At 37.6% G+C, this 21,167-nt stretch overlaps 1 protein-coding gene across 10 annotated transcripts in view; it reads right to left on the bottom strand.

Annotated features, from left to right (window-relative positions):
• Positions 1-21,167, bottom strand: part of ppfibp2b (PPFIA binding protein 2b) — a 291,180-nt gene that overhangs the window by 889 nt on the left and 269,124 nt on the right. For 9 of the 10 annotated variants that reach the window (XM_039749799.1, XM_039749816.1, XM_039749800.1 and 6 more), the window contains 4 exons: positions 20,952-21,140; positions 18,425-18,604; positions 14,889-14,954; positions 701-766 (listed from right to left, as the gene is read on the bottom strand). In XM_039749799.1, coding sequence (XP_039605733.1) covers positions 701-766; positions 14,889-14,954; positions 18,425-18,604; positions 20,952-21,140 — 501 coding nt within the window. Of the gene's footprint in view, positions 1-700; positions 767-10,406; positions 10,618-14,888; positions 14,955-18,424; positions 18,605-20,951; positions 21,141-21,167 lie in introns of those variants that run through there. The other variant, XM_039749806.1, reaches the window with a different exon arrangement.

The following is a 21,167-nucleotide window of genomic DNA, read 5'->3' as shown; positions in this document are numbered from 1 at the left end:
ATTCTCAATAGCAAGCCTGCTTGTACTGTTACGCACATAGCAGGAAGTTGTCGCTTGTCTGTACATCAGATGTTTGACGACTGGTGCCTTCCTGCTGTGATAGCGTGTACAGTACTGTGCAGAAGAGCTCATCTTAACCTTTCGTCTTCACCCTTCAACAATGTCTCTGAAACACAAATCTGATGCAAGTGCTGGTGATACAGTAAAGAAGAGAAAAACCATCACCATTAAAAATAAAGTAGAAATAACAAAAAGGTCAGAGAGAGGTGAAACTCCATCATTCATTGGCAGAGCACTTGGTCACAGTCGGTCAACAATGGCATTTATTAAAATAAAGTACCTGTACCAGACTTACATACAAATTCAGCTTAAGTACAAACCTACAGTCCCTATCTCGTACGTAACCCGGGGGCTGCCTGTACTCCGAATTCAGAAGCTCAGGCTAACAAACATCCATGTAGCCTCAGTCTGTAAACACATACAATGATAACAGCAGATAAACAATGAGAATACACCATGAAGTCCGTGGTTTCCTTCAGCCGATGGCGGTGCCTCTCATTAGTACAAGAGACGAGTCGAGCCTACTTACAATGGCTGTTTTAAATCCACCTTTGTCAGCATTTACTCTCCTGTACAAGACCAAAACATTTCAGCAGTTTTCTCTGCATTTCATTTTTTTTATAAAGGTAAGGCTACTCACCCAGGGCACCAGTTCTTTGTCTTCTTCCAAGGGAACAGAATCTGCGTCCAAGTCCACTTCTGCAACCTAATAAGAAAACTGCAGGTTTGAATGCCAGATGACATCTGGAAGGGCGGCTTTTCAAATGAAGGAGGATCCTAAATACGCTTGTTTGCCATTCAAATCCTAACTTGCTTTGTGAGCCAGCAAAATTCAGCACTTTACTCGGGCAGGTGCAGCTTCACTGTTACGTTCCTGTCAGGTCTGTTTAATTAGTGCAGCTCAGCTTTTAACAAACAAACAAAATCATCATACTTGGACTGATGAAAAGTTCACGTTGGATAGAATCAGTCTGATGGACTGCTGACCCTACTCAGGATAAAGCAAGACTTGAAAAATGATGGAAGGAAGGTTTAGTTTCCACCCTCTGCAATCCAAACTTTTGAAAGAATGAAAATAAGCACACCACCCTGAGACAAATCTAAAGGCAGATGTCAATTGTTGGTCCTTCCTTTTATTTGAAATGCTCGTAATAAAGATATTTAAAGCCTCGGCTGCTGTCTGAGGAGCGAGGCCATTGCTAAGTCACGTGGCCTTTGCGTTTCAGCGCGGCTTCAGAGGCCTGTAACGTAGTTTAGCATAACAGGCCAGGCTTCAGCTTGGCAGACAAGTGCATAATTGGAATTCAGCTGTCAAGTATAACCTTCCTTCCATAAAATATACAAATATAGCACCAGCTTGCCCCACTTTTGGACAGACTGTCCTGAACTGAATGGGATTGATGAAAATATGCACACCGATAAGGCCATGCCTCAAGCATAGAGCAGAGAAAATGAGAGAGCTCGTCGACACACAGAGTGGCTGTTTAGCTAGCTGGATCAACACGGGCATTAGTAGTGAAGATGACAATAAAAAAAATGGCATTGGTATGAGCCGCCACGTTTTGGGGTGTTCATAAAAAATGGAATGATTTGGCCATAGAAGAACATAATAAACAAGGACAGTTGTGTCAGACATTCAAAATGTTACAATGTGTGCTTCAATTGAAATGTCCAAAGTCTAAGGATTCTCGATCGTTACAGAAATTAGTTATTTTTCACCCTCTGTCGGAGGTCCATAGAGGGCTAGATCCCTAGTAAAGGATCAAAAATTAAAAATAACATCTTGTTCATTAGGGCAGCACGGTGGCGCAGTGGTGGCGCTGCTGCCTCGCAGTTAGGAGACCTGGGTTCGCTTCCCGGGTCCTCACTGCGTGGAGTTTGCATGTTCTCCCCGTGTCTGTGTGGGTTTCCTCCAGGCACTCCAGTTTCCTCCCACAGTCCAAAGACATGCAGGTTAGGTGCATTGGTGATCCTACATTGTCCCGTGGGTGGGTGTGCGTGCGCCCTGCCCGGGGTTTGTTTCCTGCCTTGCTCCCTGTGTTGGCTGGGATTGGCTCCAGCAAACCCCGGTTGTTAGGGTATAGTTGGTTAGATAATGGATGGCTCTTGTTCATTATCACAGACCTTGACGTAGTTTACAATGATACCCTACACGCTTATATTTGCCATTTATAACCTGCTGGGAGTTGCTGTTAGAGGGCTAGGACCACCAGTAAATAATCAAATATTACAGTATCATAGTCAGGATCAGCAACCTTGAAACAGCCGAAACCGACACTCCTATATGTCTGTGTTGGCAATTTCTATTCGTTTGAAGTTTTGTGAAAAGGAGTAACTTTGACACCTTGTATCCCATTAACCTTTTTTGAGTCACGGACCCCTTTAAGAATCTGATGAAAACTATGGACCCCCTTCCCCAGAAATATTCACATAAATACAACTTTGCATGCAATGAGTATAATGTACTTTATTTATTGAGATTGGATTATATGACCTACACAAAGTATCATTAAACTTTAAAGTGAACAATCTAAAAAGAACACTCCTTTTGTATGCAAAATGTAATGGCCACTCATTATAATTATGAAGTACAATCCTTTTTTTGCAAATTAAAACAGATCTACTACTACTACGTTTTCTACTACCATTACTACATCGATTCTAAATCAACATTACCGGGCTGTATAGTGAATATAAATATTCATTCTTATCTGACCCTCACGGACCCCCTGAAACCCATTCACGAACCTCATGTTAAGAACGCCTGCATTAGGAGGTGAACCTCTCTGTTTGAACTTCAAATCCTTCTGATCATTTTTTCCGAAGACACCTTTGGCTTATTCTTTGCTATAAAGTGTCATTTTCTGCACAAAATATCATCCAATAATGGCCTAAAAATGTTTTTTTTCAAATCTAGAAGAGCAGAAATAGGAGTAAAGCTTCACATCTCGTTTAATTAGACATCAAGACGAATTGAACGGTATATCATATGTGGAGGTTTTCTCAGGAAATATCAATTTTAAAAATGTTCATAAATAATTCATATGAGCATGATAACGTGTAGCCAATCATTTCTCTTCACAAACAACTTCGTCTGCCTTAAAGGTTGGGGGGCAGCGAGTGGTTTAGCTGAATCCCATGCCCAAGTTTCCTTTGACGCTTACCCTGGAAGAACTGAAGAAGACAAGCAACTTGTCACATCCTTGAGAAAAGACCCCCTGCTTCCTCAATGTTATAAAAAGGCAACTTTGAAAGGTGGGATTATCTCTGAGTTGACCACAGGCTTGACGCGTGTTTTGGATGTTAAAGCATTTTCAGCTAAATAACCTCCTTGGTATCCATTGATGCTATAGCCATTCTTGGATGATGGCACCAAAAGTGTGCCTCATCTCTATTTGGGAAAGGTAATGCCTTCTCAAAACAGCTACCTACCTTAATCAGCCCTGCTGTTAAACAAAATCTGTTAACTGGTTAAACTTTAGAACTAACCATATTTAACGTTTGCTCCAATTTTTATTTGGAATAAGATATGCATGTGACATTCTAGCATATAACGCCCAATTATATAAACATGATAATGAATCACATGCACCAAAGATGGATGCATCCAACTGTCATCTAACCCTTTCAATCCAATTTAGGGTCATGGGGGGCAGATGCCATTTCCAGCGTTGTGAAGCAACCATGCCTGGTGGGCCAGATCATCCAGCCACATTCACTTCTTTCATGCCAGGCTGTGTGATTTTGGAAAGTGAGAGGAAAAGCCAGCTGATAAGATGACAAGCCCAAGCTGGGATTTGACCCTAGGATTCTACGAAAGCAAACCCCTGAATTTTGTCTGTAAATGTTTTGGTGGCCAGTTTACTTCTGCACTGTTTGACCATTCTTCTCTCTTATTTTATGTGCAGTGCACTAAATATTAACACTCATTTATCTCCATACAGACTGGCACCTGTAAACGCACTCTCGCTCACAATACCGTACACTCAGAGGCCACTTTATAGGTTCATCTGCTTGTTAATGCAAATATCTAGTCAGCCAATCACAAGGAAGCAACTCGATGCATTTAGGTATGTAGACATTGTGATGACAACCTGCTGAAGTTCAAATCGAGCATCAGAATGGGGAAGAAAGTTGATTTAAGTGACTTTAAATGTGGCAGTATTTTAGAAACTGCTGATCTACTGGGATTTTCATGCACAACCATCTCTAGGGTTTACAGAGAATGGTCTGAAAAAGGGAAAATATCCCGTGAGCAGCAGTTCTCTGGGTGAAAATGCCCTGTTGATGCCAGAGGTCAGAGAGGAATGGCCAGACTGGTTCAAGCTAATGGAATGGCAACAGTAAATAACCACTCGTTACAACCGAGGTATGCAGAAGAGCATCTCAGAACACACAGCATGTCACACCTTCAAGCAGATGGGCTACAGAAGCTGGAGACGACAGTGGGTGCCACTCCTGTCAGCTAAGAACAGGCAGCTGAGACTACAATTCACACGGCTTCACCAAAACTGGACAATAGAAGATTGGAAAAAATGTTACCTGGTTTAATGATTCTCGATTTCTCCTGCTACACTCAGGTGGTAGGTTCAGAATTTGGCATCAACAACATGAAAGCATGGATCCATCCTGCCTTGTATCAACATTTCATGCTGGTGGTGGTGGTAATGATATGGGGATATTTTCTTGGCACACTTTGGGCCCCTTGGTACCAACTGAGCATCGTTTAAGTGCCATAGACTATCCGAGTATCCTCCTAAAGCTGGCCACCCAGCCAAACTGAGCAGCTGGGATAGAAGGGGCTTGCTAAAAGTGGTGACCAAAAACCTGATGTCAGGTTCAGTCAGACTGAGCTCCAGAACCTTAGTGGAGATGAGAGACGCTTCCACGATGACAGCCATCACTGCAATTCTCCACCAATCTGGGCTTTATTACAGAGTGGTCAGACAGAAGCATGTCCTTCAGTAAAAGACGCATGAAAGCCCACTTGGAGTTTGAAAAATGGCACCTATAGGCATCTCAGCTTGTGAGAAATAATTCTCTGGTCTGATGAAATCAAGATTAGCATCATGTCTGGAGAACTCCAGGCACTGCTCATCACCTCTAGAATACCATTCCAGTGAAGAAGCATGGTGGTGACAGCCAAGGACTGGGAGACATGACAGGGTTAAGGAAAGCTGAACAGGAAAAAGTACAGAGATATCCATAATAAACACCAGCTCCAGGGTGCTTTGGACTTTAGAATGAGCCAAAGGTTCACCAACCAAAAAGACGACAACCCTAAGCAAAGCAAAGCAAAGACAACACAGGCATGGCTGGGAACAATTTAGGGCATGTCATTGAATTTCTCAGCCAAAGCCCAGTCATGAATGCAACAGGACATCTCTGGAGAGGCCTGGAAATGGTCTACTAATCCAAAATGACAGAACTGAAGAGGATCTGCAGAGAATGGTAGAAAAAATCCCCAAAACCAGTCGTGTGAAGCTTGTCATGTCATACCCCAGAAGACTCCAGGCCATAATTGCTGTCAAGGGGGCTTTATTTAAGTAAACGGTCTGAATACTTGTGTCAAGGTGAGATTTTAGTTTGTTATTTTTAATAAATTGCAAAAAAAAAATCCTTAAAATCATGTTTTCCCTTCGTCATTCTGGGAGATTGAGTGTTACTTGATGAGGGGAAAAATTAACGTATAGTACATTCACGTTCTCAGAGTTTAATAACCAGAAAGATTTGCATGCAGTGAAGAAGTATATAAAGTAGCCAGGTACTTTGTGTGCACAAACCACCTATGGAAACTATGAACGTTCACAGCACTGGAAAACAGTGGAACTGTCTGTTTTTCTGCCTCTTGCCTTGTGAAAGCATCACCACCATTCACTGCTCTGTTAAACATGAAGGTTGACTGTTATTGTTCATCACTGCCGACAGTCTTGACGTTTCCTCACCAGTGGTTCAGCTTTGTTGATTCTTGTTCATTCCTCGATGCTCACCAGCCATTCTACTCGTGGTGTTTCTCTAAATTATTTAACTTCTTTAGGTCATTTAAGTAGTCTCTTTACGTTGCACCACCTTACAAGATAGTCACAATTTTCTTCTCCTTCATCATGGGTATGACATATCTCTGAGTTTACCAGATTTAGAGCTTCCTCATTACTCATTTTCACTGTCAAAAAATATCTTCATCAGCACTGTTAGTGCTCATTCAGTCTGATCAAGGAGGTTTCTGCTATGCAAGACAGTGAGGGACACTGGGCTTAGTGTTGGTTCAGGTGCTTCTTCCATTATGAACTTCATGTTGGTAATTAAAAATCAGTCACCTCTCTGTTGTCTACCTACTTCATTTACATTTAGATTTACATTTATTTGCTTGGCCGATGCTTTTATCCAAAGCAACTTACAACAGAGGCAAACATAACTGAGTAACATTAGGTGCATGCCTGTTTGTATACTAGGCCAGGTTAACAAAAGTTGATTGCCACAAGTGAAGAGAGGTAATAACTAATAATTTACAATCATGGATTATAACAATGAGGCAATTAAACTTAATAAATTAACCAACAATATAAAAGATCATTTTTTTTCTCTTCAATCAATTTCGACAGATATTCACAGAACAGATGGGTCTTCAATTGCTTCTTAAATACAATGACGGAGACAGCAGTATGGATGGAGGTGGGCAGGTTCACAAGGAAAAGAGTTGGGATTGAGACTTGATGCCACGTATAGGTGGCTTCACCAGACGCTGTTCCCCGGCAGACCTGAGATGGCGAGAAGGAGGATAACACCTCACCAGTGTCTCCATATACTCGGGTACTGACCCACTAACTACTCTGTAGACAAGCATCATGGGGATTTGAACTTAATTCTTAAGAAGAACCAGAAGAAGAAGAAACAGTTAAGAGTGTCTGGTAAGAAAGTTTTAAATTGGACCAGAAAATAACAGTCAAAGTTTCACTTCCTCTGGTAGCACATTGCAAATGGTGCTGGTAATATCAGTGCACTATGACGTGAAGGTACACAACTGAGATCTCATTCAGATATTTCATTCACTTTTTCAGGAGAGTGTCAACAAGCTGAATATACCTTTGCACCCATAAGAAAAGTGTCCAGTTACTTTTGGGAATGTTCTTGGCATTCTCAAGCAGGCTTCTAAGAGAGTTATACCCAGTAAGCCCAACCACCAGTCACTCTGCATCCTCAATAAATGTCTCCTAGTTTCTCTTCCTCTTTATACTCTGTGGAACTCAAAGAATGTTGAGCCACCCACTGTACTGTATATAGTGAGTGAGCCTGGTAAATCCTCATGTGGGCCTGCAATAGCTGCTATAAAGTTTATTACCATAAAATAGATTGAATGATAAATCAACATGGCTCCCTAGTGACCCGCATCCTCTAGCGCGATGCCCACAATGACAATGATGCACAAATACTTTAGTCACTCTTACAATACCCACTGCCCTCACTTGTGAACAAGGCTTACTCCAACATCTAAGGCACCGCGCTATTACTTACAGACAGCACACTATTCATTTCCAGGAGCAAATCACATCCTCAGCCTCAGGACCCTAAACCATATACGCTCTGAGCTTCAACTTTTCAGAAATAAGTCACAAATGGTAGAGGTGAAGAGACACTTATTAGGTGGGGTTGAATGCCTAAATAAAATGTATTAAATCACCTCTCTCTCTACTGGGAAGGAGGGGGAAAAATGGCACTTCCTATACCACTAGCATCCACAAACAAGGTGTAGAGTTGTCACCATAACTGACAGCATCCATCTTTCCACTATAGCTCTTGGCTACTGGATTCTTAAATATGGCCCATTCGCTCTTCACATCCCTGACTCGACTCCAAGATGTTGGCTGGCCTCTTTCTAGAATTACAAGTTGAAAATGGCACCATTAAAGGGAACCACTAGGCATTCCCAGGATATCCACATTGCTCCATAAGACTGAGCCATAAAAAAGTGGTAATTGGCTTGAAAGCTCAGAATCTTGGTTTTGAGCAATGACTTCTCTAAGAAGGCCAAATACTGTAGCAGTTTGATAAATAGATGTTAACAACAGTCATAGCTTTTGTCTCTTTAACTGTGAATCAAATTCATATAATATTCCTTTCACAAGCGCAAACTCCAACTGAATGAGACTAGCTGGTTTAATGGTAAAACAGAATCTGGCCAATGCCTTTACCATCGAGCAACTCCACCTGTTCAACAAAAAAGTCAGTGCTATGCACAGAGATGAGCGTGTCTATGTACATTTAATACTTTTGGCTCATAGGAAGAGTTCTAGTTCTTTTCTTTGTTGCTAGTGTAGTTACACCACACGCTCCAAGAGTCATTCAGTATTGCCAAGGTCTAGTCCATCTAAATCTGACCCATATTTGCTGATGGGTATAGGGATGCTGAGCCCACAGGGTGATTCTGCATGGCTTTTCCAGTCAGTGTATGGACATCTTACACACAGTACACCCCAGGAATCAAGACAGGTTTTATGGATGCCAAGAACCATGTCATCAGTAAGTGTCTGCTCTGAGCAGTGCTTCTATTGTCAAACTGACTTAAGGTGAGGGGCCAGTTAAAAAATGATAAAAAATGCACACGCCACATAAAGGACCAAAACAAAGACAACAAAAATCAAAAAATATTATTTGCTCTGCTAACAGGATGTGCTAATACAGAATTTTGATGAATAAAACAGGCATCTCATTGTGGATTTTATGCACAATGAACATATTTGCAGTGCAAAGGCCAAAATTTTATTTCATAGCATGTATTATATCTGGAAGAAATTCAACTCTATATCATATTGCTGTTTTATATTATTTGTAGCTTTTCTCATGCACTTCATGAGTGCACCTTTTCACCCATATGCTTACTTATATAAAAAGCTGTGTAATCAAGTCCCACTTTAAAAATTTCACACTTATAACACATAATATACTGCATGTTGAACATTTTAGGCATACAACATCTATTTAATTGGGCTTACTATGATTAAATACAAATGTGAAGATGAATGCATTTAATACTGTAGCAGTCTGGAATTGAGCTTCTATCGCTCAGTAGATTGTGTTGTGCCATGTATAACTGTTTCTGACATTTGCATTGTTACAATAAATTTGTGTTGATTCTAGTAAGCACATGTTCCCATTAAAACCTAAGTGTGTGTCATTGAGCGATAATTTAAATTCTATGTGATAAATTAGTCTCTAGTATTTATACTAGTTAATACACAAAAACAGATTTTAGCTAATTTTAACAACTGCAAAAATAAAGGCTTAAATTAAGCAGAGCTGGTTGAATTTATTCACTAAACGTCAACATTCTGTAATGGTACATAATATAGGGGAAAATACGGAAAACAGTTCAGGATTTTATATTGAATTATGCATATGAAGTATTTAACAGAAACTCAATCTTTTAATTTCATTTTTAAATATAATCAAATAATGACGTACTTTGTATTTTTATGTTTTCATATTAATCATTTACACATTAATGTGTTATTTCTTTTATTTTCTTAAGCCACATGTCCCTAGTTACAACTTTTTATAAACTGTAGACAAAAGGAATAACTTTGTAGGTGAATCCTAGCTACTTTTAATGACTGTCCTTGCTACTTGAGGCATGTCTGTAGAGCCGCATGTATTCGTGAGGTGCCAACATTCCTGGGAAATGGCAGACCACACAATAAGATGCCAGGTATGTACCAACAACAACAACAACACATATACTGACTGATGCCAAGGCATATATAGGGGGGTCCAGATCTAATTATGCAATTTTCATTACGCTATAACTTAACTTTATTGCATAGAAAATCACCCGAAAAATCCCGGACCATTGAGAAGTGTGCGAACTGACAACATGAAGAATCGTCTTAGCCCCGAACTGGAATCGTCCCCGCATAAATCAGTCATCCAGACGATCTGGATCTGCATAATTAGATCTGGACCACCCTGTACTGTAGCTAGGAGAAAAATTTAAAATTCTAGTCAAAAAGGAATCTACGATCTTCTTCTGTACCAAAAGTGGCTTTAGTGTTTGGGTTCTCATATTTAAACTGGGTCAAATACTCTTCACAACTGATAAGCGGGTGGCTGTGCCCCTCAATGAGCTCATGTGGACAGAAGTATATACTCTACCAAGTACCAAGACATATACAGAACAAATTACCTTGTTGAACATACAATAAAAACATCAAATCAGTGTGTAGTACAACACAGAAATGAAATAAGAACATAAATCATTATTTTTAGTAAACATAAATATATTAGAAGAAAAACAAATGAAAAGAAATAAAAGAAATACATCAGCATATTAGTTCAAGTAAAAATGTTTTATAGCAAATTAAATCATTTACACCATCTTACAGGGCTTTAATTTAGAAACATTTGCCTTTTTTGCAAAAGCTCTTTAACTGTTTCCTTAATAAAGCAGAGGTATGGTGGTTGTTTACTTGGTCAATCAGCAAGTTAGAAGGCGTTTTCTTCTTAAAGTGTTGCAGCATCACCTCGTCTGATGTCCTTCAGAAACTCATCGTGGCTTAACATATACTGAAAGTAAGAATTATGACAGGCCTGTGTGTTAGTCTGAAGCAGACAGCTGGTTAAAATATTGTTAAAAGAGAATATATTCATAATGCTGTTTTCTTAATTGGAATTGTATTTCATAATTGGAAAAACCGTTGGTAACAATGAACCTGGAACAACTTAAAAATGCTGACCTTTATGGTATATGAAGACACAGTTTGTGCACCATATGAACGTCTACTTAGTATAGTGTGCTATGCTATTGCAAACAGAATTACAATGAGCTTGCAGTATAAAAGAGAGCATTTTTGCCAGTCGTTGAAGAAGCAGCAATCAATCAGTACCTACTGCTATAAAACTATGACATTTAATATTCTGCCTACTATGTCCTACATACTGTTCACTAAAACACTACACTGAAAAAACAGATTTTAACCCTTGTCTGTCACTACCTTCTTCTTCTCAGATGTCTGCTGTTTCTTACCTTTCACTACATATACCGCTTGTTTCCTAAAAGCAGGACCCTCTTACTGTTTTTGTGTTACATGAGGGTACCTTCCTCTCATAAGTTAAATAAGAAAAACAAACAAACTGTGGCATAGTGGCGTTGAGGTTAAAGGCGCTACCTCACTGTACCTAGGACTAGGCCGATTCCTGACTTGGTCACAGGAGGTGTGGATTTGTATGTACTCCCCATCTAGTAAGTTAACCAATGACCGCTAAACGGCTTGGTATGCCCAAGTGTAAGGTGATGTGTGTGAATATACCGTTAATGGAGGGCTGGGTTCTGCAGTATGTTTCATGTTGGTGCCACTCTGCCAATGGAGTAAGCAAATTAAGTAAATGAATGGACAAAATGTTTAATCAAATGGCAGTTTTCTGATTATCTGTGTTTTATTTATAAGAGAAATTAATATATTAGTAAGATATGAAGTTTTGTTTACTTAGTATTTTGAAAAAGACTGATTTGAATATGAGAGCTTGCTGCGTATAATATAGTGTTATGAATGTCCTTTTAAGTAAATATCAAAAATAAAACATACTTGAATCAATAAGCCATTTATATATGCCATTTATCATAGGTATGCTATACAGTACCTGCCAAATAATACAAGGAGTACATGACACATGTTTCGCCCTAATGGGACTCATCAGGTGTACGCACATTTTCTTCCCCATGTGGAGATCAAACATCAGATGTCAGCACCTGAGGGAAAGCATCAGACATTGCACTATGGTGGCTGGTTCACCTATTTGACAGAGTGTAGGTCAGAGTATTGCATGCATAGGCCTGATCACAATCTGATAGTTGGATGGTTACCTACCAGGTAACACATGTGGTTGGTCGGCCAGTCGGCAAACATCCGCCATGCCTTCCCAGGTGTGATAAGAAGATCATAGAGCAAAAGTGCATACACCCGATGAGCCCCACTTAGGGCGGTACACATGTTGTGTAGTCTTTGCATTATTTGACAGGTACTATATATATATATATATATATATATATTTTTTTTGTTTTGGTCTTGTGGTCACAGTTACTTCATAATTACAAAACCACTAGTTCCATTAGAGCTGGGGTTCCCAAAAAGTTTAACTAAATGGTCCTCAAGTTCAGTCCTGCAGATCACCTTAACTGCAGGTGTTCATCCCAGCCACCTTCTGCTTTTAACTGGACTCCTAACTTTATTAAACAAGCTGTTATTTACAAGTTTCTGCCTTTGTTGTGTCAGTCCCGAAATTACAAAATGGGTTTACAAAATTTTGGGGGAAGTATAACAACCATTTGTGTGTGTGACATTAGTTATTGTTATTTTTTTGTTCTGTTCTTTTAAGCCTTTTCTTATTAATTAGCTCACATGTGAATTTTATACTAAGGTAGCCGCTTCTCTGTTAGTATTTAGCTATATTTGCACCTGTGTCTGTACTGCTCATCACCAGTATCTCGATACAATTAAGGGAGTAAACTCCACAGGAAAAGATGAATGAAAAAGAAAACAGTAAAATTCAACATTTAACGTTACGGCAAAAATGCAAATTTCTGAATTTTGTTTACCAGTATATATGCTAGCACATATTTCTAAATGCAAAATAAGAAAAAAAATGAATTAAACAATTAGATAATTTATTTGCAAAGCTAATTGAGATGAAAACCTGCAGTCACAGTGCTAGCCCAGGGCTGAACTTAGGAATTCCTGCATTAGAATGTAACAATAATGTGATATCCAGCACATCTTGCCTTTTTGTGTGAAGTGAGCACACTTTATAAAAGGATTCTGTTTCAAAATGGTAATAAAAAATAAAGTACTAAACTCCTAATTCTGTGATACTAAAGGTGATACATGGGCCGAATCCAGCAGAAATAAGAACAAGGAAAGCATTACTGCCAAAGGGTCCTCAGCCTGTAGCAAGAAATATACATGGTGGTCACTTCTGAAATTTGTATTCTGCACTACTTGAGTGGGTGCAGTCAACATTCTCAGGATACAGAAAATGTTTCTACATTAACCCGATTTAAACCACTTAAGCACTGCTACTTGTAGACTTTTTTTTCTTTTACTTATTTGTACTTGCCCACAAATTATCTGTTTATCTTGTCCAGGTAACACTGTTTCCAACTGAAGTGTTAGTTATAAAGTGTAAACCTTTTATGCAAAACTAAAATTCATGAAAATAACAAATTTCTGTATTAATTTGTGGTACAGTACTGTGCCTTTTTATAGTAACAGAGTTTAAAAAAAGGTACAAATATCAAAATTCAAATCTGCCATAAATATTAAAGCGTCTAACATATCACATACAGCAGTGGTTCCCAAAGTGTCGTAATAAAGAGATGGGGTTGGGGTCGCAACAGAATTTCTACAATAAAACAAAAAATGTCTTTATGTATTAACGACTTACTATAAATGAAACACTGTGTTCCAAGTATGACCTGGTGTCCTGTCTATTCATTCAATTTGACAGTCTTAAGCTGAGGCAAGGCGAAGGACTGAATATTGGTGAAGAGGATTTTGCTAAATAGTTGCATTTCACATTGAAAAGCAAGTTGAATTTTTGGTTGAGATGGAAGGAGCTAAAACAAATTTTGATTGCTACGCTGAACCCACCACACTAGGATAACTCTGGACAAGATGGCTAGCAGCGTTTGAGTTGTTCATGGATGGCAAAGCACTAATTTAACACATAATGTATTGGAAACAACAAAACAACGGAGAAAGGCATTACTTTTGCACCATGCGGGTCTGGATATGCAGGATGTATTTTCTACTTTGGAAAAATACCAGTAGGCCAGCAGATTACAACAGAACATTAGCTGCATAAAACACTTACTTCGTGCCTCAGATGAACATGACTTTTGCAAGGCAAGCTTTCTATCAGCTGAAAATCAACATGAGAATATTCAATAGTTTTGTTATGCGGCTCAGGCAAGCAGCTAAAGACTGTGGTTTCGAGGGTGATAGAGGTAATCAAATCAGAGAGGTGGTATTAAGCAAGTGCACTTCAGAATACATATGGAGGAAGTTACTAGAAGAAGGCTCAAGGCTCATGCTAACACGGATAGCAGCACAGTGTGAGCTTATTAAACAGAGCTAAAATGAGTTCTTGAATGACTGGAATGAATCAAATGTCTTTTTGTCAATTGAACTTGACCAGAAATCTTCTTTGGCTCAAATTATTGGAGAGAGGTATTGTTTTTCGACAAAAATATTATTTGCACCATACCAACAGCTGTCCATAAAATCAGATTGTCAGCAGTTATATGCAGTTTACTGGCTATTGCAATGCAAAATGCAACTTGATAACTAGCCAGTAATTCTTACTACTAAAGTAAAAATGGCTTGCTCCTTGTCGAGGTAGTTTAGCTTTCTTTCAACAGGCTTGACTTTTTTGTCTAGATATTTGGTATTTAAAAATCTTTGACAGCTTCATATTTTCTTTTGACAACACTTTTCGTCAAACTACATGCTGGGATTTATTTGAAATAACAGTAAAACCATATCTGAGAAATTCATCGCTATTTTTTTTTATTCTTCTCACTGCCAGACAGAGAAGGTTCCAATAATCTTTTAAAAAATGTATCCATCTTTAACAAAATGGGTATAGCTTGTACTTATCGTTGAATATTTGATATTGTACTTGTCACTCAACAGTACAGCGCACAGATTGTACCTTAAAAACGTTTGGGAACTACTGACATACAGTGATTTAAATGTCCAAAAATATGTAAGACTTTTTGTTAATTAAAAAAAAAACCAAAAACAATGTAACATTTATCATAACTCCCTTTAAATACTTACCGTAAGGTTACTGATGCCATCAGAGAGTACACCAATTTGTTTCATTGTCCCTTCTGTAACCTCTATCTGTAAAATTGGGCAGCAGTTATATTAATCAAGTTTAATTTGTCCAAATAAACTCAGAAAACGATATACTGTACATTTTAATTTTATGAAGGGCATAACTTTCAAAGAACTTCAATAAAAAAATAAACTTGATATAAGTGAAGTTAAGGAACAGATACTGTTTTAACGGCAGGACTGCAATTCGCCACTGGAGCAGTAACACTATAGCTGACACTGTCTTACATGCCATAGGACTTTTCCATTCCAGATAAATACATCCACAGCATGTAAACAAAAGAAAACAGGAAAAATCCTATTTTGACATTAACTGCAGTTCAGAGAGAAATTGCACATAATCTGTGCATTACTGCAAGAACATTAATAAAAGCATACAAGGATTCATTAAAGGATTTGAAAATCCAACTGCTCGCATCAGAACAACAATAAAAATATTTTGGTGCATTTATATTAGCTATGTTGGTACAATATAATTATTTATTATTAATGCTGGCAAACCAAATATGTAACATTTTATCTTCATTTATCCAGTGAAAAAGTAGGTAAATTCAGGTACGAAAATACATGAATGGAACAGGCTAGTACCCCGTCCCAGTGATGTTCCTGTCTTGTGCCCTGTGCTCCAGCTACTCCTAACTCTATGCTGGATAAGCAGGAAAGGAAGATGGATGGATGGATGAATGAATGGAACAACTGTGTGTCTTGCTTCTATTATGTTTTCAGTTCAAACAGATATTAGCTACAAAATATCTGGGGAAGATACACATTAGGGAAAATTAATTGTAAGGACTGTGAGTTTGTCATGGAAAAAAAAAAACTTGCACACTCTAGTCTCAACTTATGCTGTGAAACACGCAATGTGGCCCATGATTTTGATGTCTGGCTCATGGCACCCCCAATATTTGGCTTTCAGTCCTTCTCATGGCCACCAAAGTTGTAGGAGCCATACCTGCAGACATGAAATCCATGGCTGTGTGCAAACAGAACAGATGTGTGGGCACACAGTGTTCACTCAGTATTGCTGACATAGACAGAACTCATGAAACAGTGACAGGAAAGTCACAGCGGCACATCCAGAAACAACTCCCAGCACAAAACAAAGTGATCACTCTGTCATATTCTGCATGCCAATGACACACATGTCAACTGAGGGGTGAAAAATGTAGGCGGCATAAACACTGACAGTTTCCTCCACAACCTTACACTCCACACAAAAAACAAAGCTATGCACACTGTTTGGCCAAGAAAATCAACAGCATCCTTGACCGTTCTTCAGTGTTGGCTTAAAAGCAGGAGACAGTTCACTGACGATGAAATGCAAATAATAACACAGCAAGATACTGCACTGTATATCGAAATGAAAGATCAACCTGAAATTCTACAGGAGCTGCAAGAATAATTTTCCATTCCCTTTTATTTGAGGACCACACAAACACATGGTGTTGAGAGCTCCTTATCTTTGTTATCCATTTCAGCCTTTATTACTACTGTACCGAAAAACATTTCTCTAAAATTTTTAGTTTAATAAACTTTTTGTCTAACTACACTAAGTAGGATGAAATCATTGTAGTATGTGGACCATGAGCTATCCACATAGCTTCAGAAGGAGCCAAATATGGGCCCATTACATTATATTAACATGTTATCAGCTTTATGCTAAATATACTTTTGTATATTCATAAACTATAAAGGCTCTGTATAACAAAGGATTATTAGCACACCTGTGATGGCAATTCAAGAGCGACAGATCTTCTGTATGGTGCTCCAAAGTTGTCTTTGTTAAATACATTTCTTATACTTTCATATTGCTGGAGTCTAAAGAACATTTTTATGTACAAGTGCTGAAGTGTAACTGGGGATTAGGATATTTCCCAGTCACTCCTATGTGTTCAAAATTCATATTCAAGCTTATCATTGCAATGGTGGATTAAACTCCTATCAATTTCCTTTTATTTGAAAACTGGAGGTCTGCGTGTCCCACTAGTACTAATTAATTTAGTAGTCACGTCTGAAAAACACAGCCACCTTCTGACAAACAAGGTGAAATGTGAAAAAGCAAAAAATGAGAGATAAGCTTGTTAATTTGATATTTAAATCAGGAACCTGTCATTATTCCTGGTAATATTATACTCTGTGTTTGTGGAATTAAAAATACCATACATTAAATATTTTCATTTTGGAACAAAACTCTAAATCTTAAAAATCAGTGTCATAAATGGACATTAAATATGAAATTCAATAAATTAATCTAAGTTTTTGTAAAATTAATGAATTATTTAAGCAATTCTGTTTTCTTTACATACCTTGAGATGTTTTCAAAAAGACCACTTGCCACATGCAAACATTCTTCTACTACTAAACTCATAATTTAGCAATGACCTCTATGTTGAAAGGTTAGACAATGAATGTTACTAAAGTTAATAATGAGTATAACAAAATTATGTTACAAGTTCAAACAAACTTACCAAAATGCAACAAAACATGAAAGCCTTTAGTAGAAGCATATTTTTCAAAATAAAAACACGCTACATCCTGGAAATGATTGATATTATTAAAAACACAGGACCAAATCACATGCTCATTTTTTCATTTTAAAGATTTTTTTATCTACTATATTATAGTCATAATGAAATCTTAACAGTGCAAGACAGTGCGACTAGTTTGATTTGATATATATTCAAATTTGATTGATACACATTCAATAACTTGATGTGATAAATATTATACTGTATTACAAAAGCTACAATAGCATATGTATTAGTAATATTCACAGCACCCAAGATGAAAAGACTACTGTGTAGCAATTGAATTTACTAAATTTGATTTATTGTCAATCAGTTTTAGTTGTGTGCTATACATAGTACAGAGTATATACAATTTCTAATTACAACAAAATATTTTATATAAAAATAATCTTTCTTTCACTTATTTCAAATACCAAATAAAGTGAATAATGAATTATAATTCTGAGTTCTGAACAAATACTTTTGTTTCTGTAGTGTTCAAGGCTTTGTTGTATAATTAATCCATATAAATATTAAATATGCTAACCAAAAAATGAACAATGCTAAAATGCATGATACAAAAATCTTTGAAACTTTCAAACTGAAATTGCAACAAATAAGAGGTTAATACTATAAATGAGTTATCAATGGTGCAAGCGGTTTATACTGAAACATTCAAAATGCACAACCAATGAAATTATTAAAAATAGGCACAACAAAAAATAAAAATGTAAAAAATGGTTTCTGTATATATCAGCTGGAAAAAAACAAACACATGGCCATCAATTAGAAAAAAGATCTAAAAGTTGCAAGAGACTTTGAAAGTCAGTATCCTTTTTAGTACATCCTACACAATTTCATGCCCATGGGTCAGCATTTTAAATTGTTACAAGATGGCAAAATGTTACTGGGTGTTAGATTTTTGGCAGCATCGAGATGGGATGCATGATTTCAGCTTTTTTGTCCCACCTGAACCAGTTCATCCAAGTCCTTGTCAAAGATTGGACTAAGTCCTCTGACTCCTCCATAGGAGTCTTGGGTTCCATTTATTGCAGGATGGCCTCTGTCCATTGGGCAAATATAATCAACAGAATCATCCAACTTTTTCTTTCTTAAATGTCCAAAGTTTGAAAATCCAAGTTTCTTTGGCTAAATTTTGACAAAAAAAAAAAGAAACATATATCAATTTTTCTTTCTTCTGTTTTGAAAAACTAAATTAGGTGGAAAATCTATGCTTAATGACTGCAGACTGGACACAATATAAATAAATTCACATTTAAACACCACTAGGAAAGACAAAAGGGGACATGTTCTTAATATTTTAAAATTTGAAAAACAAACTAAAATATGCCAGCTTCGAGTTTCTTTTTTACATTGCCATTTAAAATTTCAGCACCTTTCACGACAAGGTTGTAACACATCAGGGAGAAGCAGTGTGACAGAAAGATAGTTGGTGGGGTTGTGTGTTATCTCTAAAACAAGTTTAGAGGGTTTTAAATTGCATTAGTGATCAATATTTGGTTTTATAAATATGACCTAGATAGACATGCGGGTGGGAGTTTGTTAATGTTGAGTGCCCCCTGTGATTGCAGAGTGAGAACTTGATTCACTGGGATGTCCTTATCAGATGTAGTAGCATCACAACTTGTGAGGGAGATGTGGCTTTAAGTATTTAAAAATGCGCATTAATATCTTGAAATAAATACTACAGGTAAAATTCCATTAGAATGAATATCATTACAACGAAATGTTCATTACAACGAAGTATTTTTATGGTCCTGATAGCTTCCCCATATGACGCGAGTCTATAGAAATCTCGTTACTACGAAGTACAGTCAACAGATACTCTCATTGCAACGAAGTGCCCAAAAGACCTTGAACTGCCTGAGTGAATCATCCACAGAGCAGCTAGTTCTGTGGCCGCAGCTCAGTTGTGCACAATATGCACAGGATTACTTGATCACTGATCTGGCCATGACCCTGCCTGACTGCTGTGTCTGTGTACAGCAGAGTGGCACATCACGCTACAATAAATAAGTGTGCCATTCCTATTTCAAGCTGAATAAAGCTGGTTTTGCTAAAGTACTGAGACTCAGCCTCGTGTTTTGGGGTGCAAGACAGGGACTTATAGCGTGACCCCGATCTTTTATGATTTGCTTCTGTGTCTCTTCACTACAGCGCCATGAGTCTGATATTGCCCTGCCCTGGAAACGGACAAACAATCTTCCACAGACACTGAAATCTCGCTTCGGGACGCACTTCAGTGTGTCGTTCCCGTTGGGTGAGGAGTGGGGTCTCAAAAGAGTTCAGAAACCTCACAATATGAAGAAGAAAAGAATGATTCAGCTCCTGATTGCCCACAACATGCTTCCACATTTAGATTGTTTGCGTTGAATTCCTGTCACCCAATTGCACAGCAGTGCTTCAAGCCATTGGATTTGGGCATCATTCGCACCCTGAAAGTGTATTATCGCAAGGAAATGCTAAGAAAAATTCTGGTCAGAATAACTTGTAGGCAGGAGGAGATTAAAATTAAAGTGAAAGAAGCTATTGAAATGATTGCAAACGCCTGGGTGCAAGTTAAAGAAATCACTATAGTAAATAATACAGAATCTCATTACAACAAAATTTTCGTTACAACAAAATATTTTTTAGGTCCCTAGGAGTTTTTTCTAACGGAATTTTACCTGTATTATACTAATTCATTTCTATCAATTGTAGATCTCAATGTCCCAGTCAAAAATAAGTTTGCACATAAGATGTTGCACAACTTAAAGCAAATTAAGCTGGAGGAAGGAGGTTATCAAATTCAAACTATAAACTGTATAAAAATCAACAATTTAAATAATTTGATTTGATGCATTTTAAGAAATGTCACTTTGTCTGTTGCGAGAAACCAATTTACACCTAAGATATGCTTCTGCAATAAGCAGAAGATGGTGACTATTAAACAGATACTGGGTATTAATGTGTCTATGGATTTTGATCAACTTATGTAATAAACATTGATCATGGGCTATAAGCAAAGGACTGAATTACATAACAACTTTGGAAATTCATGTTTAAAAGAAAAAATGTAATTTGAAATCAAATACTTTTCTCTTTCCAATGAAAAAAATGATGATCAAATATGATTTTTTGGCTATGCAGCCAGATGCTTTCAATAAAATGGGTTAAAAGCAGGCAATTTAATACATTTCTCCCTAAACTTTTCTTGCTTTTGCTTACATTGTTCAAGAAAGCGTAAAATACCAAGTTATGTTTGTCTAGCATTTTTCAGTTTTCCTTCGGGGTACAAAATTAAGAAAAAATATGTGAAATTTTGTTTCTGTAATTAGAAAAGATTACTTAAAGTCAAAGCTTCTGGCACTGTTACATTTAGGCTCTTATGCACAAGTATTTCCCTTTTGGTTCATTTAACACTGAAAGAATACAATTTATGATGTATAAATTCAACTTTACAAAGCAAGTCGTATCCATTTAATTAGACCCTTACCCGGACTTTTGCAGTAGTTGTCAGAGATGTGTATGTGGAAGATTCCATGAACTCTCTTTTTTCTTGCTGTGCTTCTAAACCAATTAAGGTGTTGAAGTTGGTAGTCAAGTGTCTTCTCAAAAGCGTCTTCTGGGGTGGAATGTTTAAAAGCATTGCCATTGTATCAGAATTGAAGCGAGGCTCTAAAATCTGGACAAACAAATAAATAAGCACACT

The sequence above is a fragment of the Polypterus senegalus genome, chromosome 1 (assembly GCF_016835505.1).
Source record: "Polypterus senegalus isolate Bchr_013 chromosome 1, ASM1683550v1, whole genome shotgun sequence".
NCBI classification, from domain to species: Eukaryota; Metazoa; Chordata; class Cladistia; order Polypteriformes; family Polypteridae; genus Polypterus; species Polypterus senegalus.
This window is presented reverse-complemented; position numbering and strand designations above follow the sequence as displayed.